Source organism: Chrysemys picta, chromosome 11 (assembly GCF_011386835.1).
Source record: "Chrysemys picta bellii isolate R12L10 chromosome 11, ASM1138683v2, whole genome shotgun sequence".
Classification (NCBI taxonomy): Eukaryota; Metazoa; Chordata; order Testudines; family Emydidae; genus Chrysemys; species Chrysemys picta.
Window position 1 is genome coordinate 1,319,505 of NC_088801.1, and position 12,184 is coordinate 1,331,688.

The following is a 12,184-nucleotide window of genomic DNA, read 5'->3' on the forward strand; positions in this document are numbered from 1 at the left end:
TGGCACCCGGGGCACTCGCCCCGGCCCTCGCACCAGCCAGTGCTGCCTCGGCTCCATGGCAGGGCCAGGCCTGAGCCGGGCGTGCGGGGTCTGGGCAGGGAACCCAGGGAGATCCAGGCCAGAACCGTCCCCGGTGCCCAGAACCTGCAGTCCGGCCGCTCCGTGGGGAGGGGGCTCCGGCTGCTGGCGCCCAGGGGCACTGCGCATCAGCCCCGGCCGGGCGACTGGGTGTCACGGAGCGTGGGGGAGTCAGGGCCCTGCACCCTCACTTCCTGCGATTCCCCGGGACTCTCAGCCAGGCAATGACACAGAAGGTTTATTAGCCGATAGGACACAGTCCAAACCAGCTTGTAGGTACAGAAACCCAGACCCCTCAGGCCAGTCCATCTTGGGGACAGGGAGCTGAGACCCCGGAGTTGGACCTCCCTCCATTTCCCCAGCCAGCTCCAAACAGAGACTCCCCCAGCCCTCCTCCGGCGTTTGTCTCTTTCTTTTGTCACCTGACCTCTTTGTTCTCCAACACCTTCAGTTGGCACCTTGCCGGGGAGGGGCCCAGGCCATCAGTTGCCAGGAGACAGGATATCGGCCATTCTCTGTGCAGACACCATCACACCTGCCCTCTAGGGCTCTGCAACAATCACACCCCCTTATCCTACCGCCTAGAGACTTAAGAAATGCATAGGGGAAACTGAGGCACCCACACAGTATTCGGAGAAAACATTAAGAACATTCCCACTTCATCACACTGGAAATGACACAAGTGGGGCCACGTCACTTCTGCTCCTCAACATCTGACCAGCCAGGCAGCGCCCCCAGCCTGACAGCCCCCTGTGACTCCCCACTCCCATTCCCCCCAGCTGGGCAGCACCCCCTGCCTGACAGACAGCGCCCCCCCCCGATCCTCCTATTCCCATCCTCCCTGTCACCCCCCACTCCCATTCCCCCAGCCTGACAGCCAGGGCCCCCCCGTGACTCCCTTCCCAGCTCTCTGCCTCGGTTTCTCCCTGTCAGATTTATTTGGGCATAAGCTTTCGTGAGTAAAAACCTCACTTTCACTTCTTCGGATGCAGAAGTGAGGTTTTTACTCACGAAAGCTTATGCCCAAATAAATCTGTTAGTCTTTAAGGTGCCACCAGACTCTTTGTTGTTTTTGTAGATACAGACTAACACGGCTACCCTCTGATACTTGGTTTCTCCCTGTGTTCAGCAGGCACGAGGATCCTGGCCCCACCCAGGGCTGCAGGGGTTAATTCGCTCACTCTGTGCAGGGCTGGAGCAGAGTGTGGGTCCAGCCCCCGGCAGGGAGCGGGCGGATTGACCTGGGAATGCTGCAGGGGAGTTACATTGGGGAGGGGGGCTGCCCTTGCAGGGAGATCCCTGAGCTGTAACCTGAGCCAGGAGGGGGGTGGGAGAATTAACACCTTCTGCCCGGGAGACGGGACAAAGGAGAGGAGGAGCTGGGGGCGGGGGGAGAGACGAGCTGCGGAGGGGTTTGGGTTTGGTTTCAGTTTGGGCTGGGTGGTGCAACGCAGGGAACCCCAAGCTGGGGTCTAAGCTCCCTGAACCCCCCAGAAGGACTTGATTGGGGGGACTGGGCGCTGCGGGGGGCTGGGCTCTGCGGGGGACCGGGCGCTGCGGGGGACGTAGCACTGCAGGGGGTGGGTGTTGCTGGGGGGGACCGGGCGCTGCGGGGGACGTAGCACTGCAGGGGGTGGGTGTTGCTGGGGGGGACCGGGCGCTGTGGGGGATGTAGCACTGCAGGGGGTGGGTGTTGCTGGGGGGGACCGGGCGCTGTGGGGGATGTAGCACTGCAGGGGGTGGGTGTTGCTGGGGGGGACCGGGCGCTGCAGGGGGGACTGGGCGCTGCAGGGGACTGGGGGCTGCTGGGGGGGACCGGCCGCTGCGGGGGATGTAGCACTGCAGGGGGTGGGTGTTGCTGGGGGGGACCGGGCGCTGCGGGGGACCGGGCGCTGCAGGGGACCGGGCGCTGCGGGGGACGTAGCACTGCAGGGGGTGGGTGTTGCTGGGGGGGGACCGGGCGCTGTGGGGGGCTGGGCTCTGCGGGGGACCGGGCGCTGCAGGGGGCTGGGGGCTGCTGGGGGGGGACCGGGCGCTGCGGGAGGCTGGGCTCTGCGGGGCGGACCGGGCGCTGCGGGGGGCTGGTTTCCCATGGAGCCCTGATGGCTGAGGGAAGGAAGGGGACACAGACCCTGTGCACGGGATCTGGATCGAGGGGGCTCCCAGCCGTGAGACGTGGGGGGTACAGGGCTAGGACCGGGCAGCAGGACGCCTGGGTTCTGAGGCTGGGAGGCCTTGGGGCCCCCAGTGGTTCTGATTTCTGGGCCTCCCCCACCCCCCAAATCACAGGCCGAGCCCGGCTCGTGCCTCAGTTTCCCCGTCTGTACAATGGGAGCTCAGTCCCAGCCCCTTCCGGTGGGGTGGGGGCCACAGGCGCTGAACCGGCCCCTGACCCCCCGTTTGGCTGCGCCCCAGCGCTGGGGGCGGACTCGGGGGGCGGATCCCGGGGCTCCAGACCCGGCTCCCAGGGAGCCTGGCCCGCGTTACGGGCGGGGCCCCAAGCCCCCCCGGAGGAGCCGGACAATGGATGGGGGCGGGGCTGTCTCTGAAGCTCCGCCCCCGGCCCCCTCCCTAAATACAGACGGGGGGCGGAGCCCCTCTCTTGGCCACCCGCCGCTGGCACGGGTCCGGCAGGTGCGTTTTCTGCAGCACCCCGGGGACCCCCCCCCCCGCCGGTCCGGTCCGCCCCATGGCGCGGGAGCGCGGCGGGCCCCTCCTGGCCCAGCTGGCCCGGCTCGGCCGGCTCCTGGAGCTGAGCTGCCACGTGGAGGAAGGTGGGTTCGGGCCCCGGGGGGAGCCGGGCGCCACGGTGATGGGCTGGGGGGGGGCAAGGGGCTCCAGGGGACTGTGCTCCCCGACACCGGCCCCCTCGAGCTCGCTGAGAACCCCTGCCCCCCCCCCCCCGGACACCGACCCCCCCGAGCTCGCTGAGAACCCCTGCCCCCCCCCCCCCCGGACACCGCCCTCCCCCCCAAGCCCGCTGAAAGCCCCTGTCCCCCCCCCCCCGGACACTGCCCCCCCCACCGAGCTCACTGAAAGCCCCTGTCCCCCCCCCGAGACACCGCCCCCCCTCCCCGAGCTCGCTGAGAGCCCCTGTCCCCCCCTCCCCCGGACACCGACCGCCCTCGCTGAAGCCCCAGTCTCCTCCCCCCACACACACCACTCCCCTTTGAGCTCCCTGAGAGCCCCTGTGCCCCCCCCCCCCGCTCGCTGACAGCCCCTGTCCCCCCCAGACTGCAGCCGCGTCGCCCGCGGGTTCGAGGCCTGCCGGCAGAGATGTTGCCGCCTGGGGCTGGACCTGCGCCGGGCCCGCGAGCAGCTGCTGGCGGCGGAGGGCGAGTGCTCGGCGCTGCGGGTGAAGCTCAAACACGCCCGCAACCAGGTGGAGGTGGAGATGGGGAAGCGGCACCGGGCTGAGGCCGAGCTGGAGAAACAGGTGCGTGGGGGGCTCGGGCTCTGGTTCTGTGGGGCGGGGGGAGGGGGGGTTCCGAGCTTTGCTCCCCTAGGGCTGGGGTCTGCAGGAGGGCCCTGGCCTGAGGGCGTGTGTGTGTGTGTGGGGGGGGAGCTGAGGCCGGCTGGGGCTCGGGGGCTGCTTCTCCCCCCCCCCCCCCAACATTCTGCTTCTGCCCCCCAGGAACGGAAGCTGCAGCTGATCTTTGACTTCCTGATGCAGGAATCCCCCAGCGTGGCCCTGAGCGAGGGGCAGCGCTCGGCCCTGGCCCTGCTCGACGGGCCCCGGCTGGGCACGGCCCTGGCGCCAGGGAGCAGGTGAGTAGGGGGGGGCGCGCGCCAGGGAGCAGGTGAGTAGGGGGGGGCGCGCGCCAGGGAGCAGGTGAGTAGGGGGGGGCGCGCGCCAGGGAGCAGGTGAGTGGGGGGGGGGCAGGGAGCAGGCAGGGGGTGGGTGGGTGGGAGGGGAGGCACCAGCTGGTGCCCCCTGGCCAGACGCTGAGGCTCGAGAGGTTCTGGTGGGAAATGGGGTGAGAACGGCTAATGGGCAAGTGGCGTCCCGGGGCCGCGGCGGATTCTCCGTTACTGGCCACGTGGGGCCCTGGACGGGCCATTTCCTGTCTGCTCTGGGGGCGCCGGGCGCCGTTTTCTGGCCTGGGCCGGGCATGAGTCTGGCTGGTGATCGCAGCGGCCCTTGGAATCTGGGAATCACCTGGGACCGAATCCAAGCCCTGCCGGTGCCCCACACTCCCGACCCGCAGCCCCCTCCTAACCTGCCCTGACCCCCCAGCTCCTCCGTGCCCCTCACTGCCTCCTGACCCCCACCCCCTTCCTATCCCAGCCCCACCCCCATCCCAGCTCTGCCGGTGCCCCTCACTCCTGACCCGCAGCCCCTGCCAGCCCAGCCCTGGGCTCCCGCCACCCCCAGCTCTGCCGGTGCCCCTCACTCCTGACCCGCAGCCCCCTGCTGAGTGGTGGGTTTGATTTCTGCTCCCATAGGGGCTTGGGCTGCTCGTTGACTTAGCTACGGTGCCGTGACTTGGGGCAGCTGAGCCAGGCATGCTGCACTGCTGGGGGGGGGGGTGTGGGGTGCGGGGGGAGGAGCTGTCCTGGCAGGAGCCTGCGCCCCCCGCTGCCGGCCCGCGCTGACCGTCTCTGTTGCAGGCTGTCCGCGGTGGACGAGTCACGCACCTCGCTCACGTCCCATTCCGACATCAGCTACGACCGCACCGAGGACGATGTGGTGAGGGCCCCACTCCGGGTAGACCAGCCCTGGGGGCCTGACTCTGCCTGTCCTGGCTCGTTAATAGCCTGGGGGAGGGGGGCTGGGGCACAGGCCATTGTAACGGGCCCAGTGGGGTGTCTGGCCCCCCCAGGACTGGATCCTCCAGCAGGTCCCTGGGGAGCTGGTGCAGGGGACGGCCTGGGCATGGAGCTGCCAGCGTGGCTCCATGCTGGGTTATGGCCCATAGACCCGGGGCTCTGACCCTGCGCCCTCCTGGGGTGCCCACCCCACCCCCGCCCGGGCACCACCTCATTCTTGCCTCCTTTCAGGACCTGGACGTGACAGTGGTGAAACCCCTGAAGCGCAAGTCCCATGAGCGCCCGGTAGGTGCAAAACGCCTGGAGCTGCCCCAGGCTGGGGGGTGCTCAGGGCCCTGGGGCGGGGGAGGGGGCAAGTGGCTCCTGGCTTCAGGCACGTTCTTAACCAATGGGAGCAAAATTCTCCCAGCGTGAGCCGGTCATGGACTCCCAGGAGTGGGGCCACAGCTTCATCGCCTCCTGGGGCTGGACCCTGGGCCTGCAGCCCCCCTGCTGCCCCCCCCCGTGAGCGCCGGGCAGCGAGTCCCCTGAGATAGACCCCGACGGAGACTTGTACCACTTGGGGGGCAGCGCCCCCTCCGCCAGCGTCTGCAGGGACACGCAGCCAGCGCGGGCCGACAGGCGGGTTATTAGTCACCTGGACCAGCCCAGGGAGCCCCGGGGGAATGAAGGTTAAAATGTTGGCTATGCTGGTCACTCAGAGGCCATAAAAATGTTACAGGAAACCCCCCCCCCCCCCCCTTTGCCCCAGCCCCACAGGAGCAGGTGGAGGGTGACGCTTGGGAGAGCTGATGGGTGTCAGCAGAGCTGGGGCAGGGGAGTGGGCAGCCCAGGGCCGGGCTAGCAGGGGGCTGCAGGTCAGGAGTGAGGGGCACTGGTGGAGTCGGGGGGCAGGGCCGGGCTAGCAGGGGGCTGCGGGTCAAGAGTGAGGGGGCACTGGCGGAGTCAGGGGGCAGGGCCAGGCTAGCAGGGGGCTGCGGGTCAGGAGTGAGGGGCACTGGCGGAGTCGGGGGACAGGGCTGGGCTAGCAGGGGCTGCGGGTCAGGAGTGAGGGGCACCGGCAGAGCTGCATGGGCGGGTAGCCGGCTCCTGCTCTAGGCGTGAGTCAGGGCTCAGGTCCCAGGGGACGGGGGGAGAAGCGGCCTGGGCTCCTGGGAACCACTTGGGAGAGCGACGTCGCAGTTCAGAAGTGACCTCAGCTGAGCCCTGTAATAACCCTGATGCCCCACACTCCCGACCCGCAGCCCCCTGCCAGCCCGGCCCTGGGCTCTGCCAGTGCCCCACACTCCCGACCCGCAGCCCCCTGCCAGCCCGGCCCTGGACCTTGCCGGTGCCCCACACTCCCGACCCGCAGCCCCGTGCCAGCCCGGCCCTGGGCTCTGCCAGTGCCCCACACTCCCGACCCGCAGCCCCCTGCCAGCCCGGCCCTGGGCTCTGCCGGTGCCCCACACTCCCGACCCGCAGCCCCCTGCCAGCCCGGCCCTGGACCTTGCCGGTGCCCCACACTCCCGACCCGCAGCCCCTGCCAGCCCGGCCCTGGGCTCTGCTGACAGTTCCTTGTGCAGTGTGTTGGGGGCGGGGGGCGGATCGAGCCGCACTGCGGGTGCCTAGCCTGGGCTGCTTTCACTGGCCCGTCTGCTTCGTCCCCCAGCGCTCGTCTCTGGCCCCCCTGATCGGCCCCGTGGTCGCAGCAAAGCGCACGCGCCCCCCGGTGCTGCCAGCCGCCAGCGTGAGTACAGGGGGGGTGCGGGAGCCCCTCAGATATTGGTCAGGGTGAGCGGCCCCTTCCCTGGGGCCCAGGCACGTTCCGGGGGCAGCTGGCCGGGGCAACTGTGGTGGGGCAGCCCCAGGCTGGCTGGGGGAGGGGCCGTCCCCGGTGCTCCTGCGTCCCAGCCCCCGGCTGACTGGCCAGGGAGAGTGAGTGGGGGATTGGGGGGGGGGGAACTGCTCCCCAAAGGCGCCACACACCTTTCCCTGGGCCCCCAATCCCCCCTAGCTTGGTGCCCTGCTCTGCTGCCTGCCGGCCTGGGGAGGGGGCAGGGGGCAACTGGGGGCAGCTCAGCTCCAGTCTCCAACTCTTCTCCCCACCCCCAGGCGAGTGAGCCCCCGGGGACCCTCCCAGCCGGGGCCGTTGCTGAAGACGGAGGCCGGGACCGGAGCCTGCTGCCCGCGGTGCCAGTACTGAGCCGACGCTCGCGCCAGGGCCGACGTCTCTCCACGCTCACAGGTCACCCCTGGGCCCTGTCCCCAGCTGGGCCGGTTCGGGGGCTGCCATGGGGTGCAGGGAGCTGGTGTTTGCCTGGCTCCTGGGGAGGCCCTGGCTGTGCGGGGGGGGGGGGGGGGGGGGCGCTCGGGCAGTGGGAGTCACTGGGGGCCTGTGCTGCCCCACCCGCTGACTCTCCTCTTCCTTCTCCCCCCTCCCCCCCTAGAGCTGACCACGGTGTGGGGGAGCAGTGAGGACTCTGACGGCCGCCCAGACAGTGGGGCAGGGCTGGAGCCCAGGGGGCTGGACCCCTTCCCCTCCCCGCCACAAGGGGTGGCGCCGCCCCAGCACCTCTTCACTTCCAAAACGGTGGGGAGCAGCGTGGGCCCCACTGGCAGCCCCTCCCCCACACAGGGGCACCCCACAGCTGGAGTCCTGCCCGGCTCCCCTTCCCCCGCCACGTCTGCTCCAGGGCTGGGTGGGGCAGGTCCGGGGGGCTCTGGGTGAGCAGGTTTGGTGGGGGGGGGGGCAGCGGGTCACAGGGTGAGATTGGCCCTGCAGCATGGGGGGAGGGGGGTCCCAGGGTGGTGCTGGTCCCTGGGGCAGGCAGGGGAGGGGGGCTGTGGATTTGGGGGCAGTGGGTTCTGGGGGTGGCGGGAGGGGGGCAGCTGGCCCCGGGGGGGGGCGCCGGTCCGGGCGCACCGTGACCCCCCCCCCTCTCGACAGGTGATCCGCCCCGAGTCCTGCTCTGTGTGCGGCGCCCGGGCCCGGTTCGGGCGGGTGGTGCTGCGGTGCCGGCACTGCCGCTTGCTGCTGCACCCCGAGTGCCGCGGGCGCTGCCCCAGCCTGTGCACCCCGGGCCCCCGGCCCTGCCCCCGGGAGGTGAGTACTGGGGGAGCATGGGGGGGACTGGCAGGGGGTCCCTGGCCCGTCCCTTCTCTCACCCTGTCCCCTCCCGCAGGGCGTCCTGGCCGACTTCGCGCCCCCCGCGGCCCCCCTGGTGCCTGCCCTGGTGCTGCACTGCGTGAGCGAGGTGGAGCGCAGGGGCCTGACGGAGGTAGGAGGGAGGGGAGCTGGCGGGGGGGGTGGGGGGGGGCTTGTTTCCTGCTGTGGAGACTGACCGCCCCCGCCCCCCCAGACAGGGCTGTACCGGGTGCCTGGCGCGGAGCCGCTGGTGCGGGAGTGGAAGCAGAAGCTGCTACGGGCCAAGGGGGCGCTGCCCTCGCTGGGCCACGTGGGCGACGTGCACGTGGTGTGTGGGGTGCTCAAGGACTTCCTGAGGGGCCTCAAGGAGCCGCTGGTCACCTTCCACCTGCACACCGCATTCCTGCGGGCCGCCGGTGAGCGGGCGGGGCCCGGGAGTTGGGGGGCAGGGCTGGGCTCTACGGGTTGGTGTGGGGCTGGAGTGCTGTGTGTGGGGCGGGAGGGGGCTGGGGGCAGGGCCTGGGAGGTGTGTGCAAGGTGGGGCAGGAGGCAGGGTCTGTGGGTTGGGGCAGGGCCAGGGAGGTGGGGGCAAGGTGGGGTAGGGGGTGGGGTCTGTGGGTGGGGCCAGGATGGGGCAGGGGGTGGGGCCTGTGTGTTGGGGCGGGGCCAGGGGCGGGACCTATGGGTTTTGGGTGGACCCCCCCACGGGGCCAGGGAGGTGCTGGGAGTCTCTTGGGGAGCCAGGGACTCCTGGCTCGGAGGCGAGTGCCCCGACCCACAGCCTGGGCGCAGTGTATCCATGGGGCCTTTCCGAACACCCCGGGGCCCGACTGGACCCGCTGCCCTGGCTCTGCCCCACCAGTGCTGGGCTGCGCCCGTGCTGGTGCCGTGGGGCAGCGTTGGGCTGGGGGGGCGGCTGAGGACCCATGTCACAGCTCCTGACTCTGCCCCAGACATCCCGGACGAGGCCGCCTGCCAGACAGCCCTGTGCCATGTGGTGAGCAAACTGCCCCCCGCCAACCGGGACACGCTGGCCTTCCTCGTGCTGCACCTGCTGAGGTGAGGGCAGGGGGACCTGGGGGGATTGGGGTTCCAGGGGGCATGGAGCACATGGCCTGGGGAGGAGGGGGGGCGCTTGGGAAAGGTTCCCCCAACCTGTGGATTCGGCACGGTTGCCCATTAGGCTCCGTGACACGTGAGTGCCCCCCCCCCATGGGCTGGGGTCCCAAGGGCAGGAGGGGCCTGGTGCCGTGAGGCTCTGGCGGCCATGGGGCAGCAGTTCCACTTGGTGACTGTCCAGGCTGAGCGGCTGTCAGAGCTGATCCCCTGGGTGGGGTCCCGTGTGGCTCAGGGTCCCCCTGTTCCCAGGGCCTGGCTCTGGGAGCGAACGTGGGTCTGTCCCTGTCTCTCTGCTCACTGCCCCAGTGCCCTCTCTGGGCCTGTCTCCTGCCCCTGTCCCTGGTTCGGGTCACTCCACGATTGGGGTTTCCTGGCACGGTCTAGCGGGTCGAGCATTGTTCGCTTTGCCCAGGGGGCCCTGCCCTGCCCCCCGAGTTGGGCTGCTGCCCTGGGGCCCCAGGCTGGAGGAATGGGCCCTGCTTGCATTGGGGTGAGCTGCTGACCCCCTTGTGCTTTGTGGTGGGGGCGAGGGGGGCATTGGCTGCACTGCCTGAGGCTCTGTTGTGGGTGTCAGTGGGCCGGGGGAACTGGCCGGGTCCCGAGGGGGGGGGGGGAGTGTGGTTTGCAGACCTGGGCTGGGGGCTCTGTTGTGGGTGTCAGTGGGCCGGGGGAACTGGCCGGGTCCTGGGGGGGGGGGGGTGGTTTGCAGACCTGGGCTGGGGGCTCTGTTGGGGTTTGGGGGCTGGGGGGAGCCCCAGGCGGGTGCTGTTGGCCGGTTGCTTGGCAGAGTTTTGTTGGGGGTTGTGGATTGGGAGCCCGGGGGGTGCAGCGGGGGGGGGGGGGGGGGCACGGTCCTGGCAGGACCCCTGTCACGGTGGCCCGGACGTCTGGCTTCCCTGCAGGGTGGCTCAGAGCCCCGAGTGCAGGATGGATGAGCTGAACCTGGCCCGCGTCTTCGGGCCCACGCTGGTGGGGCACGGCACGAGCAGCCCCACACCACTGGCCATTCTGCAGGACACGCCACAGCAGTGCAAGGTGAGGGGCAGGCGCCGGAGGGTGGGAGGGGGCCGCTGTCTGCTCCAGCCCCACCCCACAGCATCCCCCCTCCGTTCTCCCCCTGCTGCCACCCGGGGGGTCAGACCCACAGGGCTCCCAGGGGCTGGTGCACTGCCAGCCCAAGGGGGGTGGACCAGCTCCATTGTCTGGGGTGTGGGGGCTGGGTAGAACCCAGGCGTCCTGGGGCTGGGCCCAGGGGGTGCATCTCAGCGGCTCCCCCTGACCCCCCCCCCAGGTGATGGCTCGTCTCCTGTCGCTGCCCCCCGAGTTCTGGAAGCGCTTCGTGGGGATGGAGCTGGAGAACCTGGTGCCTGCGGCCGCGAGCGACCCCCTGGCGCTGAACAAACGGGGTGAGCATGGGGGGCTCGGGGGGGCTCCTGCTGGGGACAGCGGGACCATGGGGGGCAGGGGCCATGCAGCCTGGGGGCCCCTACAGAGCAGGTGTGGGGAACTCTCCCTGGGGTCACTCTGTGCCCCATCACCCTGAGCTGTGGCTGCTAGAGGGGCCAGGCTTGGAGCCCGGTCTGGGGCCCATGGCACTCTGCTACTCCGACCCCCATCGCCAGACGTGCCTGCCCCCCCCCACCCCCATAACCAGGGGCAGAGCTGCACTCAGCCATGGGGCAGGGCCTTGGCACCAGCTGCTGCTGGGGCGGGGGGGGGGGGGGGGGGCTGCTGCAGGGAGGGTCGTCCCCCTCCCCCCCCCCCCCAGCCCTGGGGCACAGGCTGAGCTGTGACAGCATCAGTGGGGCAGCCCCAGGGCGGGGCTGTCAGGGGCAGAGGGTTGAACCAACTCTTGGCAGCTCGGGGGGGTTCAGGGTGGGCAGGAGGCTGCAGACTCCCCACCACCACCACACACACACTGTGTTTTTCTCCCCCCCCCCCACCCCCCCAGAGCGGCTCTTCCGCCCCCTCTCGTCCCCCGAGATGAACTCGACTCAGCTGAGCCCAACCGGCTGCTGTCTCCCCGACCCACGGCGGAGCTGCGTGGGCACCACGGGCACGGCACTGTGAGTGCTGGGGGGCAGGGCGGGGGGGTGTCATGCACCTGTGAGTGCTGGGGGGGGGGCTGGGGGGATTATTGCTGTATGCAGCGGGGCTGGGCTGGTACGGGGGAGGCACCGCTGTACAGCGAGGAAGGGGGGGGGTTGGGGCTCTGCGCTGTGTGGGAGCTGGGGGGGGGAGGGGGGGATTGTCAGTCTCTGGGGAAGCTGCTCCTGCCCTAACCTCTATTCTCCCCTCCCCTCCCCTCCCCTCCCCTCCAGGCAGGCGCTGGGCTCCAGGAAGACGGGTCGCTTCTTCCCCTCCCTGCTTTAGACCTGGATGGCTCCGGCCCGGGCTCCGGCCACACTCCGAGGGGGAAGCGACGGGCAGACCAGGGTGGGGGCGGGGAAAGGGTCTTGAGCCTGGGGGGCAGGCTCTGGGCTTGGAGCCTGGGGTGGGACCTGGGGGGCAGGCACCAGCGCTCGCTGCACAGAGTGCTGGAGGGAACATGCACCAGAGCTGTGGGTCCCTGCCCCACGGCAGGGGATGCTGAGCTGGGCGTCTGGCTCCCCCGCTCCTGCTGTCCCCATCTGAGCAGTCTGACGAGGGGGCAGCCAGGGAGCTCCCCGCTGTCCCGGGGTGGGTGAGGGGCACAGAGCACGTGGACCTGGGGGCTGATTTCTATTAAATGCGTCTGCAGATCCAGGCCTGGTGGTGTGTGGTGGGTGAGGTGTGTGTGTGTGTGTGGGGGGGGGGGGGGGGGGGGACGACATGTGCCTATTCTGCCCTGGGGGGGACAGCAAGCAACCCGGTGCAGCAACCCCCAGGCCTGGCCATTCCTAGTCCTCCCCTGTCCTTCCCGTGGGGGAAACATGGGCCTGTCCTGGGGGGCAGGGATGTTACCCCTCAGTTCCCTGGGGTGGCAGGGGACAGGAGCTGGGGCAGGTTTGGGGTCACCCCCAGGGCTCAGCTGGTGGGTCTCACAGGTTGCTGGGGTGCAGGAATTTTTCCCCTAGGGCCAAGGAAGGTGAAGCCCCCACAGGTGGGGGG

At 70.4% G+C, this 12,184-nt stretch overlaps 1 protein-coding gene across 2 annotated transcripts; it reads left to right on the plus strand.

The window, feature by feature from the left end:
• Positions 1-2,124: 2,124 nt before the first annotated feature.
• LOC101940390 (rac GTPase-activating protein 1-like) lies at positions 2,125-11,893 on the plus strand. Of its 2 annotated transcripts, XM_065561330.1 has the most exons (16): positions 2,125-2,852; positions 3,312-3,514; positions 3,713-3,846; positions 4,690-4,768; positions 5,080-5,133; positions 6,500-6,577; positions 6,943-7,075; positions 7,278-7,420; positions 7,778-7,933; positions 8,013-8,108; positions 8,190-8,391; positions 8,929-9,034; positions 9,997-10,129; positions 10,386-10,500; positions 11,046-11,160; positions 11,416-11,892. In XM_065561330.1, exons 1-16 carry the CDS (start codon positions 2,768-2,770, stop codon positions 11,465-11,467), a joined length of 1,884 nt encoding a protein of 627 aa, XP_065417402.1. In that variant the 5' UTR covers positions 2,125-2,767; the 3' UTR covers positions 11,468-11,892. The 2 variants fall into 2 exon arrangements, with proteins under 2 accessions (XP_065417402.1, XP_065417403.1); XM_065561331.1 differs by lacking the exon at positions 8,013-8,108 and having other exon boundaries at positions 11,416-11,893.
• Positions 11,894-12,184: the final 291 nt, after the last annotated feature.

Excerpts from the sequence above, each read along its gene's own strand:
- LOC101940390 (XM_065561330.1), top strand. The coding sequence starts at position 2,768 with ATGGCGCGGGAGCGCGGCGGGCCCCTCCTGGCCCAGCTGGCCCGGCTC. Across the intron at positions 3,847-4,689 it reads GCCCTGGCGCCAGGGAGCAG|GCTGTCCGCGGTGGACGAGT; the intron begins GTGAGTAGGGGG and ends TCTCTGTTGCAG. Across the intron at positions 11,161-11,415 it reads GGCACCACGGGCACGGCACT|GCAGGCGCTGGGCTCCAGGA; the intron begins GTGAGTGCTGGG and ends CCTCCCCTCCAG.